The sequence below is a fragment of the Carex rostrata genome, chromosome 21 (genome assembly GCF_964058835.1).
Source record: "Carex rostrata chromosome 21, lpCarRost1.2, whole genome shotgun sequence".
In the NCBI taxonomy this organism is placed as follows: Eukaryota; Viridiplantae; Streptophyta; class Magnoliopsida; order Poales; family Cyperaceae; genus Carex; species Carex rostrata.
This window is the reverse complement of record NC_135938.1, coordinates 4,002,118-4,020,007: the sequence shown is the minus strand read 5'-3', so window position 1 is coordinate 4,020,007 and position 17,890 is coordinate 4,002,118. Positions and strand designations below refer to the sequence as shown.

The following is a 17,890-nucleotide window of genomic DNA, read 5'->3' as shown; positions in this document are numbered from 1 at the left end:
CTAATGAAGATCTCTTGAATAATAATTAATTTTGAGTTTGTAAATTTTGAAGTTGTAATTAAATAACATGTAATGTAGCTGATGTAGTTAATGGATTTTGATGTAGCATGTAATTCGGCTTTGTAATTTGTTGCTGGTACATTGTTGGTATAGTTTATTATTCTGAATGTGTGCTTGTAAAATAATTTTGAGTTGATGGTTGTTTTTCAAAATTTATGTGTCTTTGTAAGAAATGGAACAGGCAATGGCACCATGACCGCACAAGGTTTACATGAGGCATTGTTTTATTATCTTATTTTTCTGACAAGTCAACTTTAAAATCAAATTCAGAGAGATTTATTACAATATATTTTTTGTTCTTTTTATGAAAAAGTAGAGGAAATCATATTCTAAATACATGTCAAAATAATTTGTGGCTTGCATCCAAGTACGGAACAACCATATGAAATTTGTGGCTTGCTCGTTTCTAAGAAGACATGCACCAAAAACAATGTTTTGCCAATGGTGGTTGACTCCGATGAAAAGTCCCAATGGCATGCAATATTTATTAGTGTTGTATGTTGTATCAAATGTCACCACATCTCCAAACTCGGCATATGCCCGCCTCGCTCTACCATCAATCCAAACAATGTTCTTTACAACTCCATCACTATCCGGCTCTATGGCAAAGAAAAACTCCGAGTCCTCCTCTTGCTTTTTATTAAAATGAGCCAATGTCGTTTCCACATCTATACCCACCAACCTCCTGTTTTCCTCAACTATTTGATTATTGACATCCTTCTTTGAAAAACAAAGTTTATTAATCCCACCAGCATTTTCTCCTAAGTAATGCCAAATTTGTGAGATTGGCACATTCGATGCTCGCATCCGTCTTATAATTGCCTTCTCCTCTAAGGTCATGCCTTTTAGAGATCTCAGATTTCTTCTTTTTGATGGGCTAGCAATCAAAACATGATTATGTATGGCATTAAATGTGGACACTTTCCAAACTCCATTCTTAAATCTTCTAAACCTAATGAAAGCCATACAACCACTCCTCCTATTTGGGATTTCCTTTTGAGGTGTCCCCATGTTGTCTGTTTGCTTCTGTCGATCTGACAACCCTTGTTTTGAGCACACCATCCTAATTGAAGAAATCCCAACTTTCGTCTTGGCACTAGTATGTACCCGGACACTAATCCGAGTCTACCACCATATGAGTTGTAAAACTTCTTAGCCTCAATTTCACTAGCGAACTCCATGCCAACAAACGGTTCGACATTCTCACATCCTTCAATATCATCTTCCTCCCATTCGTCACCTATAACATCATCTTCCTCCCTTTCATCACCTATAACATCCACTTCATTAATTGTATCACCTCCAAACCAGTCTTCCTCAAACTCACATTCCTCCACAGTGGCTATCGGAAGCCCATTTTTCTCATTGCTCATGTTACCTAGTCAAGTAAATACAAACATAAAAAATGACTTGTACCAATCAAAGTCCTAAATAAAAATAAAGATTTGCACAAAGAATACAAATTTTGGAGCAAATAAACTAATATTGAACAAAATTACAGAAAGTCACCAATTTCACATAATTGCAGCAATTTTTAACATTTTCAGAAATTCGCACCCCTAAATCAGAAACATAAAGCATGATTTGATAAATTATTCTTTGTTAATTTATCCTCTATTGTCAGTTAAAAAATAATGAAACATAAACCATGATTTAATCACAAGAGTGACATGTCCAGATCTTAATATAAAAATAGTATTTCAACTAAAACTCAAATTGCATTTTGTCATGGATGATCAATTCAGGAAATATTTATAAGGGATAATTAGTAACCTCATACTAATATGTACTCCCAAACGAAACCATTATAAAACTCAATATAGAAGGGAAAGCTTAAAAGTAAAATAAGCAGACAAGACTGTTACAGCGGTACAACACCTCTTGTTGTTTAATGTTGAATATGTAAATATAATATACCTTTGAAGCACTTTTTACATTCTGTGTCAGTAGCAACCTATATCAGTTCTAATCTGTGCCAGTAGCACTTTTTACATTCTGTCCCACAAACACAAGTTCCAAAAACAGTGATTTTCTACCCATCTTAAAAAATTGTGATAACAGGGAGATCCAAACAATAACCAGTAAATTGCATCAATTAGAAAAGGGGCAAAATGAGAGAGAGAGAGACCTACCTACAGGAGCGCAGAACTGGGAAGAGGTGCAGAGGGAAAGCGCTAGGCAGAGAGAACAGGGAGATCCGAACTGCGAAGAGGTGTGAAGTCCGGGAGGGTGAGCAGGGGAGAGAGGCGATAGCGAGAGGCGCTAAACCATAGCGAACTCCATGGGGCGGGGGAGGGAATGGTCGGGAGAGAGGGGAGAATAATTAGAAAGAAGACATAACGGAGAGACTGAGAGAGACAATTTCAAAATTTCTCTCCGTTAATTCAATTCAGCGCCTCATCATCTTTGCACGAAAATTAAAGCAATCCGACGGTAGAAAAATCAGTAGCAAATTCTTTAGTTAGCTATCGATAGCATACTAGCCATTTCCTATATATATATATATATGAGCTAGGCTACAGTGAGTTGCGAAGTAAAGCGACTATTTTACTTCACGCTCATATTTTGCGATTTTAAAGTTCAAAATGTCGATCCGAACCGTTCATCTTGTTCTTCATATTGAAATGTGCTTGGAGACCAAACTTTACATTTTTTGGAATTTTTTTACTATTTATTAAGCAATTTTGAAAGTCGCTGATCTGATGGTCCAGAAAATTTTACTGTTCACAGCAAAACAACAATTTTTAAAAATGCTTAATAAATAGTAAAAAAATTCCAAAAAATGTAAAATTTGGTCTCCAAGCACATTTCAATATGGATTAAATATCTAACGGTTCGGATCGGTAATTTGGACTTTCAAAATAAAAATACAGTGTGAAGTAGAAACGCGTTTTACTTCGCAACTCACCGTAGACTACCTCTCTCTCTCTCTCTCTCTCTCTCTATATATATATATATATATATATATATAAGTGTTGTAAATAACGGTATGCGGTCGTCGGACAGATAGAGTACCGCCAAGTAATTAATCGGGAATAATCAATTGATTAGTCAGAAAAATTCATGACGGTTTGGTCACCACCAACGACTAATCGGCCTAAATGGACATTTTTTACAACACTGATATATATATATATATACACATGTTTAAAATATTAAATATTTAATTTAAGTTTTGTAATTGATACTTGTTAAGTTTGTTGAAATAATTTATTGTCAAGTGATCACTGTGAAAAATATTGGCTATTTTTTTAAGTACAATATTTTTAATTAGCTAAACTGGATAATCTTACGAAAGAAAGAAACAATATTTTTAAGTACAATATACCGGTCCTCTATACGAGAAAGAAAGAAACATGCATTTAGAGTAGGGTTAGAAAAAAAAGAGTGTAATTTGTTACGAAATTTTCTTTATCGATCACTCAGTATATAGTTCACAAATTTTTAAATGTGCAGAGAATTCATTTTTTTCTTTCTAAAATACTAAGAAAAATTTATTCGCCACGCAAAACAGAATTTTTTTTATAAAGCATAATTAGAAGAAAGATTTTTATGAAACCAAGATGATTATTATTTTTTTACATAAATAATAAGAATGAAAAGTCTCTTTTTTTTGGGGGGGGGGGGGGATTGTCATTTTGATCCTAGCCATTTTTACAAATTTTGAGAAAAAAAATACATTGAAAAATTATAAAAATACCTGAGACCGAATTGCCATTTCGGTCTCAAAAAAAAATCGGAACCGAAATGATATTTCAGTTATTATGATTTTTGTAAAAAAAAAAATCATGTTGGTTTCATAAAATTCTTTTTCTATTTATAATATATAAAAAAATAAATCCACAAAACAGATGGTACACAGCACAACCTGGTCAGATCAAAGCATAGATCTCTTGATTGGATCCACAAAAAGGTCAGAGCAACTTTTGAAAGGAATCGAATCCTCCTGCGTGATTGCATGCATTCCTGCTGGTTCAACAACTTTAACTGACCCCAATAAGTCTCATTCCGGATCTCCTACGGCAAGATCCCAGTTGTCATCCGTGTGACGAATATGGTGGATTTATTTGTCAATTATTTGTCGTATGGTGTGCATACTGACAAATTTTTTATTCGGATTTGGTTCGGCGGAGTCAAAATTTCGTGATTCGAAAATAATTAGGGTATAATTACAGAATGATTCTTTCCGTAAAAGATCGCATTTTATTCGTGAATAATTCGTAAAAAATCTTGTATTCGCTAATAAAATGTAAAATACGTCTTTTTGCATTTTATTCGTTGTTCGGTTCAGAAATGTTAAAAAAAACATTTTATTTGCAAATAAAATACGAATCTGATGACTATGATGATGTGTTGTGAGCAACGATTTTTATTTTTTATTATTTTTTTTAAAAAGGGGCAGATGAATAGAGGTAATTAAATATACATGAAAAATCATCCGAATTATAAAATATCATCTCAATTATGTAGTAACATTAATTACGTATGTCATTAACATGTTCTTAAATAGTTTTGCAGGTCAATTTTTTTCAAACAAAAAAAATGTTGTTGGTTGTTATATCGTTGTTATTAATTTGTACAAAAAAAATCTACTTAATTACATGTTTATTACAAAATCTCATCAGATATATGTTGTCTCTGGCAAAGTTCCAATTTAAAATAATTTCAATCTTTTTTCTCAAAATCATCGCAGTCGTGAGAAATTAAAACTTGTCCAACGAATTCATGTCACCGACGGTATCTCGAATTAGCATCCCCTGAGATATCTCATATTTTGCGTTTTTTTTGGAAAATCTCAACCGTTCAAATATGTTCCACGCGAATCTCAAAGCAAATTAATTTCTGGCCCCTGAGCTATCCCTGAATAGGCACCGGACACGTTGGTCACGCAAAATATGAGATATCTCAGAGGATACGCAATCACTGGACCCTTTGAGTTATATATTAACGAAAATAAAAGAATAATTATTTGTGTACCCATGCTACAGTACCCACACTCAGAGAAATAATGTATTATGACCCTCACTAATTATATTGTGTCCACTAATTAATTGATACCAAAAAAATTATTATTAATTCTAAAAAGATATTCTATAGTCTCAGCTAATTATTATTATAAAATTTCAGCAGCACTCTTTCTATATGGTTCCCCTTTTAAAGTCCCAGCACTAATTCCGCGTCAACATTTCTCTAACAAAAATAGTTGAACTCATAAAAATAAATACTTCAGTGCGTAGATATAAATACTTTCATTACTTAGATATTAATACTTTTAGTGTCATATGGAAAAAAAATATTTAGATATTTATAACTTCGTAGATATAAATACATAGAAGAAAAGATATTAATACTTAAAAAAGTAAAATATTAATACTTTGATGCGTAACTTGTTATGATAACCTCCTTTCGAGTTTCTCAATCATTCCAGCGTCAACATTCCTCTAACAAACATAGTTAACCCTATAGGTATAAATACTTCAGTGTATAAATAGAAATACTTTCAATACTTAGATATTAATACTTTCAATGTCATATGTAAAAAATACTTGCAAGTGTAGGTATAAATACTCGTACGACGAGGTATAAACAGTTGCATGACAATGAGCCTGAAAGTACGTCATCATAGATCTCATTTGAAAGAGAAACTTGCATTAAATATTAATACTTTACAAAAAAAATTCAAATTGTGGAATTTTTGCAGTCCCCGTAGGAAGTTATATTTATGCATTTAATTTTCGGTGGTCCCCGGATACTGTAGCGCGGATATTGTTATCTTGGCGCTACATAATCCACGCAATAAATAATTGTTCACATCATAAGTATAAATACTTCTGTACATAGGTATAAATACGTCCGTTTATAGGTATTAATACTTTAGGAAAAAAATTCGAATTGTGCAGTTTTTGCAATCGCCACAGGAAGTTATATTTTAACATTTAATTTTCGGTGGTCCCCCCTGTGGGTACTGTAGCGCGGGTACTATTATCAGCTCCCAAAATAAAAATAAAAAAAATAAAAATAGAACTTGTCTTTGATCTAGTGACAAATACACAGCTATTATGTATAAGATTATGGGTTCGAAAATCCACAAAATAAAAAATCTTCTGTAATATAAACGTAATTAATTTAAAAATATGTTAGATATCTTGATTCTCAACTCATAATTTCAAAAAAAAAACTATTAACAAAAATATTGAAAGAGATCTCATATAATATAGACTTTGGATCCGAAAACGAAACAAATATATCCAAATCAGTGTTGTAAAAAACGTCCGTTTAGGCCAATTAATCAGCTGGTTAGTTGTTGACGGTAATCAAACCGTCACGGATTTTTCCGATTAATTGGCCGATTATTTCGACTTATAATCGATTATTCCCGATTAATTACTTGACCGTCCAAATATATCCGGAACTCAAATAGAATCCGAAACCTTTAAATGTGCAGTTCCAAGGTCCATACATATTTGTTTCTAACTCATTCGAGTTGTGTTGTGGACTAATCTTTTGTTCCGGAACGGATGGTTATTGGGTGCATAGTGCGCGCGCGTTGCTTGCTTTTATTTTTCAATTTACACTTTGTCGCTTCTCTTCTCCAATTCAGGCACCTCCATTTTTTTATTTTCTAATTTGTTTTTCTTATTTTTCTTAATTTGTTTAGCTAATATTTGTATCTTAAAGTTCATGACTCAATTATCTGACAATTTTCTATTATGTATCAGTGTTTCGAATCTGTATTCGTAAATTATCTGCTCCGTATCCGTTTAAGATATATGTTGTATATATTTTTAAAGAAATTAACAACAGCAAAATGTAATATATTCATTGTATCAACTATCAAGTAGTTAGGACCGTTGCAAAGGTCTTTGATAAAACAGCAGTGGAACTGTGTACAAATGAAAGTGAAAGGGACTTAAAGCTACTTTTATGATTTTTTTTATTTTTCATTTTTGTCCTTTAAAATTTTAATTTTTACATTATACAATACATGTTTATTTATTTATCTTCTCTATCTCAATTTTCTAATGTGATTGTTTTCTTTTGCTGCTCAGTTCAAATAAGTTTATTAGGTAACAGCTATATGATTGACTTGAATGATGTATTTATTTAGTTTATTAGGTAACAGCTATCTTCTAAAAATACATGTATTTTATAATTAAAATTTTAAAGGACAAAAATAAAATATACATGTTCATTTATTTAGTTTCTCTTAAAAAATTAAATTATACAATACGTGTTCATTTATTTAGTTTCTCTTATAAAATTAAATTATACAATACATGTTCATTTATTTATCTTCTCTATCTCAATTTTCTAGTGCCGCCCATGTGATGAAGTATCTCTAGAAATACGTTACATTATGCTATTGCTAATTATTTCTAAAATTATCTACACTATATATCTGCTAACAATGCAGAGGATTCAAACTCCTTGTCCAACCCAGATCGAATCTCTTAAAGTAATTCAATTTTTTAGTTTAGATCTGGACCGTCTGATTTGAATCGAGCCATCATATTAAAGGGGTTCCGTATGCTCCACCTCATACTAAATTGGTCCGGATTCAAATCGGACGGTTGGGATGTAAACTAAAAGATTAAATTACTTTAGGGGATCCGGACCATTCTCCAACCTTACTAGTAGCACACGAAATCAAGAAATAAATATGATCCTAAGAGATTGTAGAGTCCTACAATTCTAAATTCAATCTTTTTTATTTTTTGGATTGTATGAATCTCTACAAAAATTATATTTTATGCGCAAATCTCAAAACAAATAAAAGGTTGAATTTAGAATTGTAGGGACCCTACAATCCCTCATAATCGTAGGAGATTTATTTCCCACAAAATCATCTATATATATCTTGGTTTGGTCAAAACCCAACGCAATCCATTGACAATAGAAGCTACCTGGTATGCCTACGGGCTTTTTCCTCAAAAAAAAAACAAAAGAAAAAAGAAAAAAAGAAGCTACCTGGTAGCACACACAAGCAACTCAAAAGGAAGCACTTATTTCAATCCAATATCTGGCCTACAGGCAAGAGGCACTGACAAAGTAAAAGGCATAACATACGGTCTGTACGGATGAGAGAAATTAAAAAAAAAATGTCGATTGCCATTTTCATATTCCAGGTGCATGCATTGCATCAGCACCAAATGCCAAAACCTCCCATCCAATCCATCCATCCATCCATCCATCTAATCGCAAAAGAGGGAGAAGATTTCAATGACATGTACCTCAGGCGAACAGGTCGGTGCAGAAATCAAAACATTGGGTGGATATAGTACCAAAAAAAATCAAAAAAATTGTGTGGAAGTAGTAGCTGGAAAGAAAAAGATCTAATCAAGTGGCGTATAAATAGTACCAGCAAAACACAAAATGCCTGGAGCTAGTTAGGCACAAACCAACCAATACCCAATACATTGCATTAATTAAATCTTTTCACCACACGAGTGTATTAATTATTCCCTTGGCCAGTAGTCCAGTACTAGGTACATCCTGATATTTGTATATAATATATATATATATATATTCTCCACTTTCATGATTCCATCAGTACTGCTATGCTTTTACAAGGGTTTTTGTGGTGTTGGTTGCCAGACATGTGAAATATTATTCTGATAAAAAGAAGCCTGGTAATAAATAATAATATCATAAGAGAAGCCCCAAAGAGAATAAAAAATTGTAAACAATAAAATCATAAAAAGTGTGTATCTATACTGGGGCAACAAAATATGTGCAACTCCCTATATCAAAAGAGATTAGGCTAGCCCCCCATGAAAAAGTTATAACATGTCTAAAGGAAAATAATTACACTAGGCATATGGCCGACATTTTTTTCCTTTCTTGTGGCCTGGCCGAAATCAACAAAAATAACACAAGGAAGTGTCTCCTGATCATAAAATTAAATACATCATTCAAGTCAATCATATAGCTGTTACCTAGTAAACTTATTTGAACCTGAGCAGCAAAAGAAAACAATCACATATATATATAACAATTAATTTAATTTGTTTAAGGAGATTACTCAAGCCAAACACATTTCAAGATATGAAATTTTTTCATTGTGTTCATAATTAAATATAAAAGGAGATTACTCATCCCAAACAGGAAAAAACACAAAAAAGCAAAAGGAAAGAACCATTATATAATTTCTTAACACTATATAGTTGCAGCGTGTTTACTAGTTAAAACTTTTTGTTTGGTTAACCCTTTTCTATCGGTTAATTCAAATTATGACAAGTAAAAGTTTTGCAACTTTTGCACCAGAGACAATAAGAACAAAACATAGCTAGTATAATTGCTAAAATAGAGAAATAAGAGAATTCACAGATCTTCAAAGAGTTCATTCATGTACCTGCTATATATGTGCTACTTGATTTTAGAGAGAGGTCCTTCCTTTACCTGACTGTACATAATTAACTAACTCTGTTTAGGAGATAAATGCTTGGTTGGTTGGTTCCATTAATTAGCCACTTAGTTTCCAATGCAGCATCATCAAGATTCCCATTTTGCACTCTTCTAATTAACAAGATAAATCTTGTCAGAGAGATGTGAATCTTGATGATGCCACACTAGAAAATAGTGGCTGCTTTGCGTTTGCTAATTCTAATTAAGCCTAACTAAAAGTTGCATTGGTGCATAAATGCAGAAGTAGTGTATGTAATAGATAAAGAGGATAGAAGGTTTATACTTGAATGGGAACAAATAAAAGAAGGAGAGGAGAAGAGAACCATGTGAAGGCTTAGAGGGATGTGAGGGTTATTAATATAGACCATGGCTTGTACATTTGCTATACCTAGCAGTGGGGTTAAGTTGGTTGGTGTGTATGTAAAGTGTGAGTACTTCTTGAGAGAGTGAGAGTAGTGAGAGCAGTTCATTTCCCTGCAATTGCTTTCAAATTGCAAAAGAGAAATAATTATGACTCATTGACAATGAATTACTTTGACAATCTTGCTAATAGTTACAAAACAAGTTAAAACAATTTCAAAATAGAAAAATAGAAAAATATATTGTTGGTCAATGGCAATGAATTAATTTGACAATCTTGTTATAGTTGCAAAATAAGTTAAAAGAATTTTAAAATAGAAAAAAATATATTTATATATATTGTTGGTCATATGAATTGGTTATATATGTATCAAATTTTATGCAATTTGAGTTTACTTTCATGTTCCATCAAAGATCAGTAAATATGGACTATTGCAAATTTCAACTCGTTTGATGAACGGTAAAAGTTTCATCAACTTTTATGATTTTTATGTGCATGGTATACTTATAATATAGCCAATATATCAAATACAAGATTCTACATACAAATATTCTTGATTATTTCTGATATTGCCAAATTAATTAATTGTTAATGGATCCTCAACCCGAAAATTAAATGCAATGATTTTCACTGCCTACAGAAGCACTAAACATTGCCAAGCTTATTATATACATTTATTTGTTGCTGTTTCTTTGCTTGATGTCCAATGCAGTAGTACTTGTTAATTATTGTAAATAATTTACAAGTACTACTGCATTGGACATCAAGCAAGTGCATCAAGCAAAGAAACAGCAACAAATAAATGTATATAATAAGCTTGGCAATGTGCTTCCTGTAGGTAGTGGAATAGATGTTCTATTACACTTTTTTTGGTGACACCGAATTTCACTCTTCATTTACAAAGTTTTCAAAGTTCAAATAGTCGATCCAAACCGTTCAACATAATGGATATATTAAAATGTGCTTGTAGATCAAATTTTACATTTTTTTCAAATTCTTTTACTATTTATTAAGTATTTAACAAAATCGCTATATTTAGACCATTGAATTTTTGTACCCATCTTAATAAATAGTAAAAAAAATTTAAAAACAATGTAAAATTTGATCTGCAAGCACATTTTAATATATCTATCATGTTGAAAACGGTTTGAATCGACTGTTTGGACTTTAAAAATATAGGATGTAATCCGGTGTCACCAAAAAATGGTGTAATTGGATCCCCCTCTTGTTATATATACTTGTTTAAATGGGATTTCCTGATTACCCAGTACTTTTCCGTTATCATAGCTTAAAATATTTTTAAACCCCCATTAATTTGGTATATATACATTACAATTAATTCTTTTAGAATAAAGTGAAAATATATATTTCACAAGTTATTTTCTTTTATTTCAAAATTATGGCCAAATATTTTGGTGGTAAAAAGCAACTATTAAGATAAGAAAAATGATTAAGCAAAAAAAAAAATTACTTCTGGGTTGTTATTATTTAATAATTAAAAGGCGGGAGGAATTAGAATCCAATGCCATAAAAGTTATCACAATATATATATATATATATATAGAGTTGGGCTACGGTACTTCGCAAAGTAAAACTAGTGTTTTACTTCACGTCTATATCTTCTCAAAACGTTGATTTGAACTGTTTAAATTAATCTCAATAATAAATTGTGCTTGGAGACCAAAATTTACATTTTTTTGAAATCTTTTCTATTTTTTTGGAATTTATTTAAATCATTGATTTTTTATGGTCCACGATTTTTTGAAAATCAGCGATTTTAAAAATTCCAAAAAAATAGTAAATAAATATTTAAAAAAAATGTAAAACTATGTCCCCAAGTACAATTTAATATGAAAATCAACTTAAACGGTTCAAATGGACGTTTTGAACTTTGAAATTGAAAATATAAATGTGAAATAAAATACTTACTTTATTTCGCGAAATAGTGTAGCCCATGCTCTATGTGTGTGTGCACGCGCGGCGTGTGACATTACATATGCCACGAGCTGTGAATTAATAAGAATTACATTAATTTGTACCAAATTAAAAATGTTTTTCATAAAATTTTCAAGGCTTACATGCATGTCGCGCACTGTGTGTGACATTTCTTTTTTTTAGCAAACCTGAACAGTGCAATTTTCTGAAATTTGGGTATAGATAACAGAGAGTGTTGACTACTATACTAGGGAGGAAGGGGTTGAGGACAGGGGTGTCAGACAAAGCCAGAAAGCATAGCACGCAATGCACCTTTCAAATAGTAACAGTTACACATCGCCATCTAAGGTGCTTCAAAAAAACCCTAGGGTTTTAATCCCACCTGACCTCGTCCACTTACTTTAGACGTGCATGGCTACATATGTAGCCATTATCACAACCAACCTTTCCATACAGAGTAGACCAGACAGCGATGTATTGAGACTTGAGAGAGAAAAGGAAGCCAAGATATATATCACCTGGCTAGAGAGATAAACATTTTCCAATAAGGGAAAGGCCATTAGGGTTTTTTTTGTATGGTTGAGATGAGATGCGGTTCTGTTGCGTTTGATTCAAGCATGATACAGAGATGTATGAAATTGACCCTTGAAAACCTATTCATACATCCCTTAATGCTGAGTAGTATATGCATCTTTTGGAAGGAGAATAGGTACAGAAGTGTACATTTCAGGGATTTAAGGAGAGCAACTGCATGTGAGGTTGTTGGTGCCATTAATACACGCCTGTGTTTCTTTGGCGACCGTTTCAACGGGAGAATGATGCTTCCTGCTTTTATCTAATGAGAAATAATAATTGTACGTACGTAGAATGAAATATCCACTAAATAATTAAGCTATAAGAATTGATATGTGAGAATATATATATATATATATATATATATATATATATATATATATATATATATATATATATATATATATATTGCTTTTGTATAAAGAATTTTATTCTATTTAATGTAGTCAAATTCTCATACGGGATATTAATTAATTCATCTGTAATTCTGAACATAGAATTAAGTTATGCATGTACAAATATATACATGGGTTGTAGAATATCAAAACTCAATCCTTCACCTAATTTTATAAGAGAAGGGTTGAAATGCCTCTATTTTGCGTGCCTCCATCGTATCTCTATTTTTTAAGGGTTTAATTACTCAAAATTTAAAACATAAACGTCAAAATAAAACCGTTACATGTGATCTATGTTATTTTCTCTACATGCTCATAAAATATTATCACATTTTTTTTTTGTTTTTATGTGAATTAATAAGTTAAAAAATTAATGTTTATAAATTATCTACATTAGTATATTTTTACAAGCTGATCTTGATAACGATCAGAACAAAGTTGAAATTTCATAATTTCTTACATGTGTGTAGATAAAATGATGTAGGTCATATATAATGGTTTTATTTTAATTTTTAAGTTGAAATTTTGAGTTATTAAAGTTTTGAAAAATAGAGATATGATGGAGACATACAAAATGGAGGCATTTCTCATTTACCCTGTTTGGATGGAGAGTAGGGGGGGAGGGGTAAGAATAGAAGGGAATGAAATATAATAGAAATGAAGATTAACATATTTAACTTTTTCGTGTTTGGATGATTAATGAGGAAAAATAAATTTAACTATCCTTATGTCTTATTTCTTGTTTGGTTGATTAAAATTTAGAAGATTTATGAGAAATTCGGTGGCTGTTGTAGGATTGTGACAAAAAAAACTTGTATATATGAGAATTATATAAGTAATATATATAGGGTTGGACATTTGTGTTACATTTTTTTTAAATATTTGCAATAAAATTTATTTCTATCCGTTACACCTCAAATTGAAAGAGAAACTGATTCTATTGATTACAATGATACAAGATTAAACATTTTACCTCCGATAAAATTATGTCAACCAAACACAATAAAAGTGTTCTTTTCTTTGCATTCCCTCCCTTCCTCTACTCTCCATCCAAACAAGGTGTTTAAGCGCTTCATCACTCATCACTAACCTGCCGCTTCATCCAGAAAAATGGCAAATCAATAAGTTATATCTATTGATCATTATTGCTATATTATTTTTTGAATAAATCTATTTAAGATATATGAAGATAGTTAATATTTCAAAAAAAAAAAAAAATAGTAAAGGTTGGAGGTCAAGCCATGCATTGAGCCATCTAAGTACTCAACTATTTAATATTCATAAAAAATTGTTTATTTCATATTTCGAACATGCAACATTTCATATGAAGAGCATTACTTTTGCCACTAGATAAAAGACTGATTCGAAATTTTCAAACTTTTTAGTTATGTCATCTCATCTAAGTTTTTATACATGCAATTTGTTTCCTCTCCTTATTTATCCTAATTGTTTGGCATTTACATTTTTCTCTTTTATAAAGTATAATACAACCTTTTCATTTCCTCTGCAACAATTCTCGAGTGCATGACTTAATATGATTGTATTATATTTCATTGTAATTATTTCAACATTTCGAAAATTATATTTCTTTATGTCCAAAATTTGTTGAATGCAACATTTTTCATGTAGAAATTGTCCTATTAAAAAAAAATTTTCTTCAATAGATATTTTTTCTTCTTTAAACTAATACAACCTTTTCTTTTCCTCAGCAAAAAATTTCAAGCCAGTTATTGTATTAATTATATATATTTCATTGTGCATCTCTTCATCATTTCGAAACTAATATTTATTTATGTCAAAAATTTGTTAAATTGAAGATTGTTTATATAGAAATTGTTTTATTTTGAAAATTTAATTTTTGCAGGGAAATGGTTTTTATAATTTTTAGATTTTTTATTTTGGATTTGAGAAAACTATTGTTATTGAATGTTCTAGCTGGAATCTTATTTATGTAGTAAAAATTAAGCAATGTAATTAAAGCTGGAACAGATAAGTATCGGTGTATATATCATTGCATCACGAGGGGTATTTAGACAATTAGCAGAACTCATCATGATTTGTAATACCAGTAAGTTGTCAGTTATTTGTTCCTTTGGAAATGAAAAAAAAAAACATGAATTATATGTTGTCGATAGTACGTAGAAGTGTATCGTAATTTATATCTAGAATTATTTTGTTAAATTGATTTGCAGCTGTAGGAGGGGAGGGGATTTTTTTTTTTTCAGAAAAAAAAAAATCAATTTGTTAGAAAAATAGATTAATTATTTTTTCTTCCAAAAACAACAATATATGACCAAACCAAAGTTTCAATCCAGGCATGGTAGACCAAAACTTTGGTTCGGTCCACCGGTTTTGCACCTGCACTGGGTAGCTAGGGGTAATAAAGCTCGTAGCTCGTGGTTCATACCTGACTCGCTCGCTAACAGCTCGCTCGTTACTAGACCGAGTTGTTAACTAGCCAGCTCGCTACTATATAGTTCGGTTAAAAATTAATGAATTCAAGTTGGGATCTAGCTTGCTTGCCAGCGAGCTAAGCATCAATTTGTGAATTTGTGTGCATTTTATACGGTCTAACTCAATTTTGCTCGATCCAAAAAGTTTGTAGAATTTATTTTCTAATCAGCTCGTCAGTTCGCGAGCTAGCTCGGATTGGCTTGTCACGATTTCAAGTTGAGGTTTTAGCTCGGATGCCCTAGATCTAGTTTGCTCGACTGTAGTTCGGTCCAAAATTAACAAGTTGAGTTAGGACCTAACTCGGACCGAGCCAGCTTGTTGCCACTCCTACCTACACACAAGCTGGCCACATAGAAAATTCATAAACAAGGTGAAATGAAGAGAATATTCGGTCAACCCTCCTTGATTGAATAACACTGTGAAAGGCATTAATTTGTATCCCCTTAAGCACTGTGACTCCATTGTAGGAAAATAACAGTGCATGTTTAATTGCAGCTAGGTTAAAAAAAATTCGGTGCCTATCCTGAATATAGGGGGTTCGTTTTAATATTTGTGTCAGCGTTGAAGAACGATTTAAATTTAGTAATTATATCTACAATACCTGAGAGAATGGGTCGAACCAAAGTTACGATCACTCCATATATGTACCAGCTGGACCAAAACTTGGTTTGGTTCTAAAAATTAAAATAAAAAGAATTTCCAGCTGGAATGGTACAGGTCAGCAACACCTGTCCATCTCTACTCTTTTGAAACCGTCCATCCATCCATTTGGAGTCCATCTGTCCGTTCGTTTCCCCCACTAGCAGGGTCTATATATGTCGGTTTGTCACCTCCATTTGCCACTTTACACTGGAACCAACTCCGCTCCTCTCCAAATAGGAAAACAGGACCCTATTATTCCAAATTTAACCATTTATCTGTGTTGAGAGTTGTACATGAAAATATTCAACAGTTAGATTTTGAATAACAAAGTCATGCTCTCCTATTTGGATGCATTCTAGAATAGCTAGAATAGCTACTATTTGATAATAGTAGATGAGTATAGTGATTTTTGAAAGAGTGTGAGAATAGTATTGATGTGGTGCTATTCGGAATAGCGAAAATGTTGTTTGGATTGAACATTTAGAATAGCGATGGAGGAATTGAACATTTGAGAGAGTACCAATTGTTATTCCGATTTTTTGTAGGAATAGCGGAGCAATGTTATTCTCACTGTTCTGAATAACAATTGAATATGTTTGAATGGATCAGAACAATGCTATTTTCACTATTCTCTGTACATCTAAACATACTATTAGAGAGCAGCAGAGTCGGATCCCTTTACACTTTCTATCTGACTGTCTTTCTCTCTCATTGGGGATACCTAAGTGCTCTTAATTGGTTCGCAAATCCGAAACGCTTTTAGTCTCTCTGTACGAATAGTCGGAAATCAAGGCAGCTTTAAAGTCGGGGAATGGCCATCTCTCCAATTCAATTTTAGGAACTATGACTAGGGGTGCAAACGGGTCAGATAATATCTGACTGTATCCGGATTCGTATCCGAAAATTAAATACGGATATCCGATATCTGTATCTAATTTGGTTTTGACTTTCAATTATCCGTATATATCTATTATTCAAATACGTACGGCCTTATTAAACACAGACGGCAAGAGGATCAACTGGCAACAATTAAACATACCAGCAAATGGAAAATGGAAAATAGGAGCAGCTTCAATTTAAATCACATTACTTTGTGATTTTGCTATTTTACTGCACTTCTTACTTTCTTTACTCTAGTTAACTTTAAATTTCTTACTTTTCTGCATTTTACTTTATTTTATGCTTTGCTACAGGTTCAATCTTTTGAGCCGCATTGTATTTCAACTTCTGTTGCAAACATACTTGCAACTTTTAATACAACAAACTGAGGCGCCTAGACCTCAGTTTTTACTCAAAAAAGAAAATATTTATGTATATATGTACGGATATCCGATATTCAATCCGTATTCATATATATTCATTTAATATCCGATTCATATCCGTTTTCGAAAAATAAAAACGGATACATATATAATTTTACCACTATCTGATCCGTTTGCACCTGTGACAGATATATCCAAAATTTGGTTCATCTAACTACTTCAAATATGAATTTATGATAATTTCATATTTAAAATTGAGTGAAGTCATGGTAATATGCACAGTGTGAATTGGTACGTACGTCATATGGACCAATATTTCAAAATTAAAAAATAATCTTTATAAGAAAATGTACTTGTAGTTGTAGATCAAATTTTATATTTTTTTACTATTTTTTAGATAGATAGTCAAAATATTATAGACTATTTAAAAGTAATGATTTTTTTATCTATCTAAAAGAAAATTAAAAATAACTCTAAAAATATAAAATTTAGTATCCAAGTACATTTTTATACGGAGATCGTGTTCAATGATTCATATCAATAATTTGAACTTGAAAAACATAAATATTAATCCATAGTACGAACCAATTCGATATATCATAGCGAACAAGAATGGGACAATATCCGCGATGGATACTGTTGGTATACCGTCAGTAATATATATATATATATATATATATATATATATATATGTGTGTGTGTGTGTGTGTGTGTGTATACAAAAGCAATAAAATCATCAAGTAATTAACCTTCCCTAAATATAAATAGTAAACAGGTCGAGTCGTCGAGGGACAACTAAACAT

At 31.7% G+C, this 17,890-nt stretch overlaps 1 protein-coding gene across 1 annotated transcript; it reads right to left on the bottom strand.

Annotated features, from left to right (window-relative positions):
• Window positions 1-400: 400 nt before the first annotated feature.
• LOC144573660 (protein FAR1-RELATED SEQUENCE 5-like) lies at window positions 401-1,433 on the bottom strand. Its single transcript, XM_078323433.1, has 3 exons — window positions 1,168-1,433; window positions 577-1,123; window positions 401-466 (listed from the first exon to the last, which is right to left on the bottom strand). The coding sequence occupies exons 1-3, from the start codon at window positions 1,431-1,433 to the stop codon at window positions 401-403; spliced, it is 879 nt and encodes a 292-aa protein (XP_078179559.1).
• Between the last annotated feature and the right edge of the window lie 16,457 nt (window positions 1,434-17,890).

Coding starts and splice junctions, on each gene's coding strand:
- LOC144573660 (XM_078323433.1), bottom strand. CDS start 1,433: ATGAGCAATGAGAAAAATGGGCTTCCGATAGCCACTGTGGAGGAATGT. Junction 1,124..1,167: donor AGACTCGGATTAGTGTCCGG/GTACATACTAGT, acceptor TTCTTCAATTAG/GATGGTGTGCTCAAAACAAG. Junction 467..576: donor ATGCCGAGTTTGGAGATGTG/GTGACATTTGAT, acceptor ATGTCTTCTTAG/AAACGAGCAAGCCACAAATT.